The sequence below is a fragment of the Vespa crabro genome, chromosome 2, assembly GCF_910589235.1.
Source record: "Vespa crabro chromosome 2, iyVesCrab1.2, whole genome shotgun sequence".
In the NCBI taxonomy this organism is placed as follows: domain Eukaryota; kingdom Metazoa; phylum Arthropoda; class Insecta; order Hymenoptera; family Vespidae; genus Vespa; species Vespa crabro.
The window spans coordinates 9,912,999-9,926,240 of record NC_060956.1 but is presented as its reverse complement, the minus strand read 5'-3'; the positions used below and the strand labels follow the sequence as shown (position 1 = coordinate 9,926,240).

The 13,242-nt window shown below is 33.4% G+C and overlaps 1 protein-coding gene across 2 annotated transcripts in view; it reads right to left on the bottom strand.

Moving 5' to 3' along the window:
• The window catches only part of LOC124421909 (protein O-mannosyl-transferase TMTC2), a 239,902-nt gene that overhangs the window by 107,900 nt on the left and 118,760 nt on the right, over positions 1–13,242 (bottom strand). For both annotated transcript variants that reach the window (XM_046957607.1, XM_046957606.1), the window contains exons 3-5: positions 8,363–8,603; positions 7,485–7,781; positions 3,500–4,418 (exon numbers count right to left, since the gene is read on the bottom strand). In XM_046957607.1, the coding sequence (XP_046813563.1) occupies positions 3,500–4,418; positions 7,485–7,781; positions 8,363–8,603 (1,457 nt within the window). The remainder of the gene's footprint in view (positions 1–3,499; positions 4,419–7,484; positions 7,782–8,362; positions 8,604–13,242) is intronic.

Genomic DNA, 13,242 nt, shown 5'->3' with positions numbered 1-13,242 from the left:
TTTATAGATTGTAGAAAATGTTGGCCCTATTACTTCGATTCTCTACTCTACTCTAACATTTTTCTCTCGTTCATTGGTGCGTGTCTAATCATTCCCGTTATACGCTACATTGACGTGTTTGGTTCGTGGTTAAATTATTGGTAAAGAGCAGGAAATCGCGGTTAAGCGAGCCGAGGAACGTAGTTAGGCTCCTTTTTGTTTTTCTTCTTCATTTTTTTTTCCCCACTTACCAGTAGTTCTCTTAAATCAACGAGCGTTGAAGAAAACTCTTTCGAAGGTGTATTTCTTCGAGATTTTCGAATGTTAACGCTTAACGTCACGAACATAAATAAACTAACACCTATGTAATGATTTATAACACATTCATAGAAATCTATATGTATACGTCGATATGTCGAGGCAACAAAATGTAAATTTATTCTCGAAGTGAGGCAGCCTATTAACACGGTAACACGCAATTTCTGTCGGCGCAATTAAAAGGTGTCGTGACGTCGTTGACGACGATGAGGGTGCTGGAAGCGTCGCTCGAAGGCACCGACGCTGCCGGTGCGCGCGCGTTTGCACGACCCCTCGCGTGATCGTCCTCACAGTGCCAAGAGAAAGAGAGAAAGAGAGAGAGAGAGAGAAGAGAGAACCTTTTCTACCAAGCTTCTCCGATGAGAAGATTAAAAAAGGAACAACACGAGGACGGTCGTCGACGCCAGTTCTATTGCATGTCGCATCCAGAAAAAGAAACATTCATTATGCATCGCAAGGTCTTCGACCGTATGATATAAAAACGATGATGATAAAGATCTACGAGATACGACGTTTCATTAACACATTGTCAATTAATTTGACGTTTATCATACTGATTAAACATTTTTTCTCGTTTATCTGTTACATTTATCTGACTTGTTTTCAAATATACAATATATATGGGCAGGAAAAGTCATTCAATAAGTCATGAATTCATTAATCTCTAGCAATAAATGTTTATTATTATAACGTTCGTATATTCAGTGAGTAATCTAAATTTGAAAATAGGAATATTTCCATAACTTTTAAATGATAAAAATAAATAATGTTTGTTTCGTAGAATACGTTTAATTCGAACGAAGTTGATCTACTATCGACTGAGAATTATTATTAATAGAAAATAGTATTATTTAAAAAAACAATTATATTCATCGACATTTCATTAAATGAAACTTGATTTTGTTATTATACAAATATTGTAAAACAAATGGAACCATATTTAAAACTGTTTAAAGACTATCAAGAATTTGTCTAGCTTATTATTTTAGAAAAATAAAATAATGAAAAAAAAGTAAAAGAAAATTTTATATTCAATATAATTTACAACAATGATATTATAATGTTTCCTTTGAGATATATTAAAATTGTAACACAGATTAGATATAAATTGATATTGCTATTAGGATATAAAATTAAGGACAATTGAATATCCTTAATAAGTGATAAATTTTCAGTTATTTATGAAATTCCGAAATCCATATATTTGTTTATAATGATCATAATAGGATTTAAATATGATGTAAATTGTACATTCGATGACAATGTACATTGATTAATTCACAACTTTGAAATGATACTGCATCTAATTCGTACAGTATTTATAATACAGTCAAAATAATTTAGACAATTCGCGAATTGTTAAGATTAAGAGCTAAAGTTAAAACCGAGAATATAAATAATAAACGTGGTACCTGATACGTATCTGTATGGAATTATTCTTTGATTATCGTCGTTAATACGTTCATTGTTCTTCCGGTGTATCACTTCTATTGATAAATATTGACGTATAATTCGATTGATTTGATTGAAATTGACAAACGATATGTTTCATTGGTAATAATTATTGATTCATCAATATCCAGTCAAATTTCAAGTCCGTTCCGAAATAGGAAATCCAAATTATCTTCCAGTATCAATTGTTTACAAATGATAATACGTATTGCGTAAATTTAACGAACATTGGCATTACGTAACAACAGTAGTAACATATAAGCGAGTTTAATAAGAGCGTACTGAAATAAGTACGAAGGAAGAAAAACAGTACTATTTTCAAGTGGACAAGATGTCCGACGGAAATAAAGCTGCCGAAAGAGAATTATAATCCAGTCTGGAGGCCACGTAAACGTCGTTGGAAGATAGTGCCTCGATCGAGGGTCTACATAAAAATAGACAGAGACGAATGACAGCGAAGAAAGCAAAAAAAGACGAACGAAAAGATAGAAAGGTGACGTAGACTGAACGAGAAAGAGAGAGAGAGAGAGAGAGAGAGAGAGAGAGAGAAAGAGAAAGAGAAAGAGAGAGAGAGAGAAAGAGAGAGAGAAAGTAAAAAAAGAAAGAGAAAGAGAGAGAGAATACAGCGCGTTACCCGATCGCATGTCATGTATTCACCTTGACGACGATTTTATAGACACGGTAAGTGGATGTCTAGCTGGCTTGGAAGTTCAAAATGAAAAGCTGGATAGCATACACTTGTCGAAAGTACAATGGCCTACTGTATGTATGTGCTGTGTGTATATATATATATATATATGTATACATATATAATGGAATAGAACGACCCCTGCAATATACGTCGGCCATGCGAAATTACATCTTTTCTTTCTCTTCTACAGTTCTTTCTTTTTCCTTCTTCGCGTCTTGTCGGCACTCTTTTATCACGCCTCAATGTCGATTGTTCCCGGTTGAATTCCTACCTTTATACGATATTCTTAGAAAATCCTTCAATTCATCGCTTTAATTTTTGTAGAATCTGAATGACTTTTGTTATTTCTTATTCTTTGTACAAACATTCAAATAAATTTATAAGAAATTATATTTATCGTTCTGTTATTGTTAACTTATATTTAAATTAGATTGACAATACTGTCAGGAAAAAATAAAAATTATTAATAAATTATTTTGCATAAAAATAAAATGATAGAAATGAGGAAGGAAATAAAATGAATATAAATAACAATTATTTTGCATACAAATAAAATGATATAGGAGAAGTTGGAATAAGCGTTGAATGAATTAATGAATCGTAAAGAGAAGAATCGAAAGGTATAATTTTTTCATAGTAAGAATGAAAAATAAATAATTCATTTATTCTTTTATAGTGGAAGAAGTTAACTTTCCAATGAATGATTTATCTTTTTAGAAAGTTATAGGAAAGAAATATTATACTATCTATTAAATAAATATTAAAACATAAATAATGGAAACAATTACAATTTTATAATTTTTCTTACTAATTTTAATGGAAAATGATATTATTTTACATACATTATTTTTAACATTATTTTGATATATAATTATTAAATTTATTAATACATTATAATTTTGAAAGAAAAAGAAGAAAAAAGAACATGCACTTTTGAGGGTTAAATCTTCCTGACGAGTTAAATATTTTTCTCTATTTAAACAGTTCAAAGAAATCCTTTAGATAAAGAACGATTAAAGGATAAAAATAAAAATCGAATAGTGCAATGAATAAACTAACCTTTCGGCGGATTGACGTGAAGAGCAGACTTGTAAAGACTTTCTTCGTCGTACCAATCGGTATTACGTAAAAGAGTCTTAGCAGACATAAGTCCAATGAGGATTGCTGTAGCAAGTAAAACGGATCTACCACGTGTCCTTGATCCGTGTCTTCTAGCGATTCTGTAGCATGCCGAGATAGCAGCACCAACGATGAGACACGCACCCACGCTCGGTAGATAGAGTATTCTCTCTGCGATGACGAATCCAACATAGAAGAAGAGGTTGCTGGCTGGAAGGAAGGGAAGTACGAGAAAACCTAAGGATATCGCGATCGACGTAGCTGCAATTCGTTTCTGATTGCTTGTGTTGATGTTAGAAAATCCATAAGTTTGTCCACAGGACAGGTTCATGGCTCTTTTCACGCAATGACAATCACCGATCGGTCCGTTATTGTTGTTGTTAGCTGCACGACAGCCATCGGTGTGACAGCCACCCGTTCGTCTTCCAGCACAAACTGGACACCTCGTCGAGACGTTTCGTTGATAAATCTGAACTTGAATGTTACTAGTAGAGCCACTTTCCTTGATACCACGTCTTAATCCTTTTGCTGCCCAAAATGCTGCTCCTGCTAATACCGTATAAAGACAGGCCGATTCGAGATTCCTCGAGTCTAGTAGACTAGTGATCCGTGGAACGGCGTCCATGGACCAATCAAAACTCAATGTGCTCGGACACAGCAACATTCTAGCACTGGCCGCTGGAAGGTAAAGGAACGTCAAGCCCCGCGTTAAACGCGATGGATGTCTTGCCGTTGGATTGTCCGCGCTTGCAAATTCGGGCCTCGAGCCGGCGATCCTTAGACGACCCACTACCAAAAGGGCTAAAGTACCCGATAGAATGCTTAGACTACGACCACGTGTCCACCATCCACAGTTCACCTAAAATATTACAAAGAATTTATTAGATCGTTGTAATTGTTTTATCCTTTTTGAATGAATATTATACTAGATGAAACTTTGCTCCTTATTAATTCGTTAATTAGGAAATATGTGATAATTTGTCATTTAGAAATATATCTTTATCGGTAAAGATGAAATAATCGCATTTTATTTAATTAAGATAGTTTTTCCAATTGTATCATACTGCTATAAAATATGAATCAATAAATTCATAGAGAATTTTGCCATTTTTAGCAAATAAGATTATTAAATTACATTAAAAATTCATCTATATGACAATAATGTTTTTTGAATAAATTATTTATTTATATATCAGTGAATTTGCTACTTGTCATGAATTATATATAAAACATATTGCATAATAATAATATTTAGTTGATTCATTCAAATAGATATAGTAATAAATAAAGAATTTATTACTATATAGCAGCATTTATTTATAAGTCAATTCAAGTAATATTTAATATATCATCTTCTAATCAGAATTTTTAGTTTTATCATTGTGCATAGTTACTACATTAATTCATAATTAAATACTATGTCATTGTAATAAGCTCCTAATATATAACAACATTTATTTATGAATCATATTTGTATTTCAACGTATGTATCTATATATGATACGGATATGCCCATTCGTTTAAAAAAAAGTGATGCTTCAAAAAACACGAATTTTGGCTTATAACCCGCATAAGGAAACAAAATTCAAGAGAGATAAAGCCTTTAGTGAGGTAGGAGGCCGTCATTTTTGTAATAGACGTTCTACGGTACAATAATTTCTTTCAATGAACTACTCCACAAACAAAGGCTAGAAAAAGATGAGAAAGATAAAAGCGTAGAAAGTAGACACAGTCATGGTAGAGCACTCGTTCTCATCAAATTCGTCGGAGCGTTACTTTAGCTTGCTAGTTTTCTCACTCCTAGTGCAAGCATTGTCTTCTATGCAAATACATGACGCTTCTCTCTCTCCCTCTCTCTTTTTCTTTCTCTCTATCTCTCTATCTCTTTCGTAACTTTATAACCGATTTTACTCCTCGAATAGCGATGGTCTTATTTATTTTTCTTTGATTGATAATAATCTTTACTGAATGCTTTTATCCGCATAGCTCCTTCCCTTTATTCACTATCATCATTCTCTTCGTGTGCAATGTGGACAATAAGATTTGCTCGACTCGTGAATAAACTTCATAAATTGGAAACAAATGAGTGAGTTTTCATCTCGATTCAATCGTGTTAAAATTTGACTTGATGACAAACAAGAGATATGAAGAGAAGAGATAGATACAAAAGAACAATTGCGTTTGATAAAATTTCTGTCGTGTGCTCTAGTAATCTATATTACGTTATTCGAATCAGAGAAAAGAATTCAATGATATAAATATTATTGATTTATTAAAAAGAATAAACGAAATGTCGGCGATTATTAATTCTCCCAATTATTTTATAAATCACTTACTTTCTGAAATTGGTCTTAGTCTTTGTTATCTCAACAAAATCCTATATTTTTTTCAATACAAGAAAGAAAAAGGAAAAGGTACGAAGTTGAAAGAAAAACAAAAAAGAGAGAGAGAGAGAGAGAGAGAGAGAAAGAGAGAAGAGAAAAAGAAAAATTCTTAAGTCATTCGCTAGATTCCAAATGGTAACAAAGCTGTCTCGATAACCAAGAATACTAGGAGGGATATTGTGCTCTGCTCGATGGTGGGTGGTCCTATGGAAAAGACAGGTCTTGAGATAGAATAAACTATGGGAGAACATTCATGAAGGAGAAAGAAAAAGAAAGAGAATCGAAGAAAGTAAATCAAGAAAAAGATTCAAGAGAATATATGAGAGGAGAAAAATGCAAAGAGGAAGATGAAGAAAATAGATATGATAAGAAAAGAGAAAAGAAACGAAAGAGGTCGAAACGAAAATTGCTGAAAGAAGGAATACAAACGAGTATTATTGCGTACGATTATTATTCTCAAGAATCTTGGAAAAGTGTTGTAAGATACGAGAAAGATCATTGGCACCATTCCAGAGTTCAGAACGCATCATCTCTGATAGTGCCAGGCGAGAGAAGCTGACTGTTGGTAGCAGCATCAGATGGAAATAGGAGTGAGGGAAGGAAAGAGAGAGAGAGAGAAAGCGAGATAGAGAGAGAGAACGAGACAAATAGAAAGTGGAGTGGGGGAGCTCACAACATGCATCACACGAGGCGTCTACTGCATCCAGTGCATCTAGTGCATCCGGATGCAGCATGCGCGAAAGGAGAAGGAGTTGACGAAGGAAGGAAGGTAGGGGATTTCTCAGCAAGGGTTAAACGGGGCAAAGCGTCAGCCTGAAGCTGGCTGATGCCGCTTATGCTGCTTCACCGTGTATCAACTCCCTGTCTCTAACAGCATGCCACGCGTTTACACATGCTGCCGCTACGGCATTACGTTACCGGCTTTACTGATGCTGCCTATCCCATCCTAGTAGAAATATATAGTTAGATAGGCTTGCAAGGAGAAAAAGAGGGAGAGGAAGAAAGAGAAAGCGAGAGAGAGAGAGAGAGAGAGAGAGAGAGAGAATATAATATGCACACAGATATACGTGCATACTGAGAAAAATACAGTGTAAGTTTAATTATTACTGCTAACTCCTCAAAATATATCTTCCTCTCTTTCTTTTCTCTCTCTTTCTTTTTTTCTTTTATTTCGCTGTTTAAAGTTTCCGCTTGAATATCATATATAGAAATCGTCTTTCCCATGAATAAGATGAAACTTTTTTCTCGTCATGAGAATCAAAAGATTGCCTATTCTGTTTGCAATGTTATCTAGCTAAATCTTTATATATTTCTTAGGAAATATGTTGTGTTGTATTGTAACTGTCATCTCTTGAGAATTCTTTATATTTTTTTACTTGGTTTTTTCGCGAAGTTGACGAGACTTTACATTTCAGTTATTTGATACTCAAAATTGAGATTATACATTCAAGTATGGATTATACTGCGTTGTTAACTTTCTTACGGATAAATTACTATCCGTTTGTGTATGCGTATAGTGTACAGTGTATAGTATATTTTACCTTCCGATTTGATTCGCCACGACAGAGTTCCCACAAGAGGCAAAGGGCCAGCGAGGATATACCGGTCTCTTTGGCAAGTGTCGCCAGGGTCGACGATATCAAAGCCAGTAAGAGTAGGAACGGTGATCTGCTTTGGTCACAGTATGTAGAGTATGCCAGAAAGGCCGTCAAGGTCAGGAAACAAGCTAGGAGATCAGCACGACCAACTATTCCAGCCACGGCTTCGCTGTGAATAGGATGAACCGCGAAAAGGAAACCAGTGATCGCGTGACCGAGATTGTTTCTCCCTGGTAGAACCTAAACATCATAATTTAGAAATGAGACGTTAATTAATGCCTTTTCATAATAGGATATTAGCTTAAAGTCAAAATCATTTGATATATCTTAAAACATTTTTATTATATAGTTTTTTTTTCTTTTTGATTTTTATTATTTGATATTAATACTAATATAGATAGTGTATTACAGAAGAAATGAAATGTTTAAAGAAATTAAAATATTTCATCATCGATCAAACATTAATAGATAATAGAAAATAAAAAGTTATAAAAAACATAACTAATTTCGAATTAATTTTTTATTATAAAATCCTTAGAATCCTGTAGTGCTGTAAATCTCAGTCTGTCATCATTCAACATAAACTTCATGAGATTTACGGTATCTATCATATGAAGATCGTAAACGTAATATTCTGGGATGAAATGGGCTCTAAGAATTTTATTTGTTAGGGTCATCGTAACGTGTTTGATAACAACACAAGAAGATATGCTCTACAGGTGTCTTTATTATCTCGAAGTTGCTAACTTAAACATTACATGAATCAATAACAATGCCAAGGTTCCTCGTTTAAAGGAGAAACCATAATATTGGAAACTCACCTTTCTGGCGACCCTGACGACGAGAATCGTGCAGGCTGCGTGCAAAACGACGTTCACTAAATGATAACCCCAGGGATCGAGATTACCGAGAAGATAATTTAAACGGAACGTTGCGACGCAAAGTGGTCGGTAACTGCCATGAGAACCACTGTCTCTTAAAGGTGTTCCCCAAAAATCATTTTCCAATAGCTGAAACCATGGCGTGCTTGATAGCAGGTCTGGATTCGTTAGGATAGCCCTTCTGTAATAGAAAAATAAAGTAATTATTAGTGTGTGATCGATAACAAATATCATTATTATAGTATATTATTATTTATTATTGTAATATACATTAATTGATATTTCTTTTGCCTACCAAACGAATGATTTACGATATTAATTATTTATTAATTATTATCGATACTGAACAAGTTATAAGAAAAATAAATGTTAGGAAAATTAGTTAATGCTTTCGCACAGATAAGAAATTGTTCGATACTTCATACTGGCCTTGAATTTTTTATATTAACATAACAATCAATAACAAGCATGTCTCAAAAAATTTTCTTTCCGACAGTATTCATGATAAATTTGAAAAGAAAAAAATCGATTAATGTTGACACAAGTGACTTTCATTAAAATCATTGAATGTTTTGTATTTTTATCTCTAACTATTCTTTCCTGGTAGATCGCTGGCTACGAACGCAATAGAGCGTTATTGCGTTCTTGGATAAATAGTCAGACTCAAATATTATCTGCTTCAAGAAAATCCCCATGATAGAGAGATTGTTGTTTTAACCAGGACAATCTTATCATCAAGCTCGATAGTCAACCTCCAGCTTAGTACTATATCACCTAAGGGACTGTCGAAAGCATTCCTGTCGGTCTTTGGGCTATAGTCTATGTAAGCGAAAGGGCTGAAGTTCATGACAAAGAGGGAAGTAGAGAGAAGAGAGATGGTATAGGAAATTTGGAGCAGTTGGAGGATATCGGAAGAACGAGATGTTACGACGACGATTTAGATGAAAACCATTAGAATGGTTTTTTCGTTACGAACAACTTGCTCTATCTTTTCTCCTTACGGCCGAGGTAAGAGTCACCGAAGTTTTACCTTTTTTTATCCCCCAACCTTTATATGCCCTTCGTCGTTTCTTCCCCTTCCAAACGATCGTGTAAATTTGTTCCTCGGTAGAAAATAACACTACGGTGATTATTGAAAATTTATCACTCGAATTTTCTCTTTTCTTTGGTTTTTTTCCTTTTCTTCTCTCTCTCTCTCTCTCTCTCTCTCTCTCTCTCTTTTTCTTGCATTCGTCTTAAGGGCTCGGAAAATTCCAGTCAGAGGGATGAGGACTTGTGAAAAGTGGTGGAGAGAGGAAGAGGCTTGAGTTGCAGAATAATGAACTAAACGAAGACGGCGAGTTCGAAAAGACCTCTTTTGTTACGTCCTGGCTCCTTTCATCGGTTTTATTACGCTCTGTAATGAAATATTCCACGTTTATGCCATTTCGTTGTTCAAATACGGAATCCTAAGTTTTCTCCCGCCTTTATTGTTCCTCTTTTTATCATCTTATATAATATAGAAGAATATGATTTTAAATGGCGATAGTAAAACAAGGATTGTGATATAATTTCATTTCATAATCCAATGAAAATATGTAAATAATAAAATGATACAATTTTCAATTAAAATCTTGACTTTCCCTGTTTAGCAATTAATCATTCGACTTTTTTATCCTTTATTACATTTTTCGACGATTCTGTTCAATAAGATTCTTGCAACGTGCCGATTCTGATTATCTTATTAAACATTCATTCTTCAAAATTCATTCGTACAATCAATCACGCATAACCATCACTTTATCTAATTTTAAACTTTTTAATGTAAAAAATAAATAAATAAATAAAAGCACTCACTATCGTTATATTTCTAATATCATTATTTCGTACCTTACAGTAGTATTATACAATATAATTTTTGATAAATCGATTTGGAAATCATAATTCTATTAGATTTCTTCTTTTTTTTTTGTTTTCGAAAAGTCAATAAAAAAATTCTCACACGAGAATTTACACGAGAAATAGAGAGAGAAAGAGACAGAGAGAGAGGGAGAGAGAGAAAGAGAGAAAGAGAGAGTGAGAGAGAGCGTAATCGACAAGAAACGATAAAAAAGTTTGACGTTCAAATAGACGAGCTCTCGCCTTTGGGCGAGAGAGATGGAGAGAGAGAGAGAGAAAGTTTTGGGCGTTAGTATCGAATCGATCCACTGTTACTCGAGTCGATCAATATTCATAGACACGACATGAGTCGAAACTCGGTGCGTCTTCAAATTCTGATACCGCGGGCAACACACCTGAGCCGTCATCGTTGTAATCGAGTCAAGGATACGTAAACTTTGCGCTAATAATTTCGTGCCGGGTTACCTGGAACACTCTCTCACTACGTGCATCGTTTCGATCGATAGCACTGTCTTAGTTATATGAACTTAGTAACATCGTGTATCGTCGAACTTTTGACAAACCAAGACGATAAGGAAGAAGGAAAGACAGACAGAGTGAGAGAGAGAGAGAGTGAGAGAGAGAGAGTGAGAGAGAGAGAGATCTTGACAATGATATATTATAATATTTATTTAAGTACTATTTTTATAAACAAATTTATTTTTGATAAGCACTATTTACTTATAGGAATAGCTATTCTAACAGATCAAATTATATAAGATAAGATTTTTAAAATTTTTGAAAAAGAAATAATTACATATGCGAACTAATTGCAAGTCGATAATTTGGAAAAGTTGAATTTATCATTTATTCTGTTTTAATATTGATATACACTATGATATTATAGAACTATTAAAGAAATATATATGCACGTTTAATAGATATTACTTTTATTAGAATTATCGGCTTATATCAGATACATTATATAAAAGAAATAGGAAATGATATGAACAAATGAAATTATTTAAAAGATTAAGAGAGTAATCTCCATTAGGATTGATTTTAGCTACTCAAAAGATTTCATATCCAATTAACTTCCTCACTGAATGTATTCATTTTCTATTATTCGTCACGATATATTTATTATTCGTCGCAATAAATGAAATGATGAATTTCACAGAGAAAATTAACGTCGAGAATAAAAACATAAACCCGTTCGCGTTCACTTGGTTTCACCTTTTCCTTTAGCTTCTTTCTTTCTTCTCACTCTTTGCTACGGCAAAGTAGGTCGTCTCGTGGCTCGTATAACGCGTCAATGGTGGCAGATGGACTCGAAAATCGTGCCTGACGCCACGTTGTAGAAGATATTTCTTAACACCCCCAAACCTTCTCCGCCTTTCTGATTCATGTCGTCCTTTTACGTTCTCTGTACTTTCTTCGAATTATTTCCAAGTGAACGAACTACCAAGTCGGTCAGCTTTAGTACAAAAGGTATACACTATTTATTCTATATATGTATTAAAATTACGTATATATATACATTGTTGTATATATATATATATATATATATATATATATACATATATATATATATATATATATATATATATATATATACATATATATATATATACATATATACAACATAAATAAAATATATATATACGATAGTAAATATATAAAATTTGTGTAAATTGTAGGAAGAAAGATAAAAAATTTGAAGAAGCAAGGAAAAACGAAGACAATTAATCTTTATTCATAGCGATTGCAGTATTCTAAATCCTCGTCGTTGACTAGTGAAAGAGTAACTATTGACATTTACCTCCTTTAAAAATTATTTTTCTACAAACCAGACAGTCATCAGTTTAATTTTTATCCAACAAAGACCTAATCTGTTTCATTTTTTCTTAATTCTAACTCGACTCAACTCTATTCAATTACGACGACGACGTCAAAACGTCTGCATTTAAATTCCACTAAATTCGTGAGAATTTTATTACTGTGTTTACCTACATACGTACATATGTGTATACGCATACATGCGTGTAAGTATTTATATGTTGTGTCTGCATAGGTAATGTATGTTTCAAAATAGCCATGGCATATGTTAAATTTCTCGCTTATCTTCATTACGTTTGCTTGTTACATTTTCTATCTGTCTCTTTGTTTCTCTTTTTCTCTCTCTTTTCCTTTCCATTTGCGTATTTCACGAAAGAGATGAAATTGCTTCGTCAGAGCAATTTGTTACTTCATCGCACTATTATAATAAAAATTCGAGACCAAATTGCGGAATAGCGAGATTGCAGGCTTTTACTTCATTTTGCCCTTTTCATCCCCTTAAACTGCAACGTTAACTCGTTCCTTTTTACTGAGAATCCTTATACTTTTAGAAGGAAAAATAACAAACTGATAGTTTTTAAATAACGAAATCGTATTTATCCAAAAGAGAAATATCTTCTTTTATACATCAGTAATATTCCCTGTTCTTTTTATAAAAAAAATCATTATTTCTTAAATCCTCACTTATTTACAGTAAGAAAAAGAAAAAATATGTATACATATAATACAAAAATTTTATTGATAATAGATAGTGTTGACGCACACGTGCATCTCTCAGTTGTTAATAGTACTTTTTTCTAAGGATTATATATCACCATTGGAAATATCTGCTCTTGAAAACTCGTTGGATACTCGTTAAGAAAACTCATAGATAAAAAACACATTGCCACCTATGTCCAAGCTTAGGTATTTTTAGTCAAGTACCTAGTCTTCAATAATGTGTCGAATCGAACAACAAAAAAACTGTGAAAATAGATATCTAGGTGCGACGAACGAAGAGTTTATCTGACACTTACCCTTCAAATATCAATGCAGCACTCGTGGGTCCACATGGCCATCAGAACAAAGGATTACACATGAAAATGTTAAAACATTTTGAATGAACTATTCTGACATGTCCACGA